Here is a 2,231-nt window from a genome sequence, read left to right on the forward strand (position 1 = left end):
ACTGATGATCCACACTTGATAACATTGGAACTACAGTATAGAATGGTAAGTTAATGGCCATTTTGTAATTTCATGCTATAAAATATTATGGCTGTTTGTTATGCTGTTACTTATGTTGTATAGCCATAAACTATTTTATTTTGTGTAGCATTCATTCATATGCCAAGGACCATCAAATATTTTTTATGATGGTATATTGAAAGCTGATCAAATTGTTGAAGATAGAGGTCCACTAACTCAATCCATGGATTCGTTTTGGCCTAGAGGACAGCTACATCCTGTTTTATTTCTGAAAGTGTATGGAATGGAAAGATCTACAGATTACAAATATTCAAGAAAAGTTGATTCTCATTCTAAATGCAATGATGAGGAAGCTGAAGCTGTGGTAAGGTTTTTTATGCATTCTGTCATTTACTATTTGTGTTTGTGAAGCAGTTGCAATAAAAAATTATTTCAATTTTGCTTTTTTGTGATAGCTAAAATATATCAAAGTGTTAGTGAAAGAACATGATGTTAAACATGAGAGCATAGCAGTCCTCACTCCTTATGGTGCACAAAAGAATCTTGTTGCTGAAATGATAAAGAATGACTGTGAGCTAAAAACAAAGGAAAGTTTAAGTGTTGCTACTATAGTTGAGAGTCAAGGTACGTAAATATTAACCATAATTTATAATGTTAATTACTTTGTAAATTATGTAGGTGATGAGTATGATATTGTCATACTAACAACTGTCAGATCACAAGAAGTCAGTGAAATTAGGTATAAACAGTATGTTCAACCTGACAGACAATGGTTAAATGAAAATCTTGGTTTTCTGACTGATGATCATCAGATCAATGTTGGTATCACTCGTGCTAGATATGGGCTTATAATCATTGGTAAGGGATTGAGAGATAATTCTGAATGCAATAATTATGTGGTCATGTAATTAGGTAATGATATATTACTAAAGTATGATGCAACATGGAATAAGCTGATTGAAATTTATGAAAGTGAAGGATGCATTCGTACAGTATAGTTAGCAATAGTTTAAATTATTTTTGAAGCATCGGCTGATATATTTATGTAACATACTTGTATTTTAGATTAATTTTTATCTCCTTTTGATTAATATAAACGAAAAAATAATTATTATATTTTTATTATCTATGTGAATTAAAGTTTGCCACTTTTATAGAGTTGAATATTTAAGAACTGATGTGGAGCCCTTATTCCTGCAATAAAATTACTATTTACCTTTGTTCTGGCTTATTATTGTTAAATCAATAGGAATTGGTAGATCCATGGAAGTATATTTTTAATTTATGTGTATTTGTTGTGAATGGAGCCATATGTCTGGCATCATCAACAATGTAATTTTGATAGTGATCGTAAATTTTGAATGTTATGTGAGTAAGAATTGAGGAGGAGGATGTGTTTGGCACTCAACTTCATTATATGCAAGCATCACTATGATAACAGAGCAATGCAATACATACTATCACAAAATGTGGTACTATAATATGAAATGAGACAATAATATTAAAGGTAAGGTGAGTTTACACCAATTATTATGCTAGGCTTGACATTACGTTGAAACTAAATAAAATTTGGTTTATAATTCTAGAGAAAAGCAGGTCAAATCACCCCCCCCCCCACTTCTGATTAAAATTTACAGTACGCTAGCCTAGTGTCATACTTTAGCCTAAGAAAACAGTCATAATAATAAAACAACATTGAACCTATGAAATACATATATTATTGCACTTGAAGTTGATGTATAACAGGTAACTTAATGTCACTAAAAGAGTTTAATAGGGGCCTGTTAAAAATCTTCAGATACTCTTTTTAAGTGTACTGGAGGAATAGTAAATCCTGTTATATTGCCACTTGATTTATCAATTGGATCAAAATAGACCCATTTTCCTAAGATGGCTAATAATTCACCAGTTAAGCAAGGCAACAAATGTGATGGATAATACATCTATAAAATATGACAATTACATATAACATTATGATGCCTTGTAATACCTGCATTGATTGAACATCATGATAATAGAGATAAACACTCATCACTTGCCCACTGTAATTATAAGAGAGATACATTTCATTATTTTTAACAAAGATATTTGCTGTCACTACATTCAGTAGTGCCTTGTAGTGGCCAACATATATATTTGGATTGGGAGGAGCTGGCACAGGAGGAACATTGTCAGAAAGAAATGAAACAAATGGTGGCAAAAATATATCA

At 31.2% G+C, this 2,231-nt stretch overlaps 1 protein-coding gene across 1 annotated transcript; it reads left to right on the forward strand.

Moving 5' to 3' along the window:
- The first annotated feature begins 6 nt into the window (after window positions 1-6).
- LOC109590454 (regulator of nonsense transcripts 1-like) lies at window positions 7-1,195 on the forward strand. Its single transcript, XM_020006371.1, has 5 exons — window positions 7-45; window positions 149-385; window positions 477-645; window positions 700-879; window positions 934-1,195. Exons 1-5 carry the CDS (start codon window positions 43-45, stop codon window positions 1,017-1,019), a joined length of 675 nt encoding a protein of 224 aa, XP_019861930.1. The 5' UTR covers window positions 7-42; the 3' UTR covers window positions 1,020-1,195.
- Window positions 1,196-2,231: the final 1,036 nt, after the last annotated feature.

Source organism: Amphimedon queenslandica, unplaced genomic scaffold (genome assembly GCF_000090795.2).
Source record: "Amphimedon queenslandica unplaced genomic scaffold, v1.1 AMPQUscaffold_9992, whole genome shotgun sequence".
In the NCBI taxonomy this organism is placed as follows: domain Eukaryota; kingdom Metazoa; phylum Porifera; class Demospongiae; order Haplosclerida; family Niphatidae; genus Amphimedon; species Amphimedon queenslandica.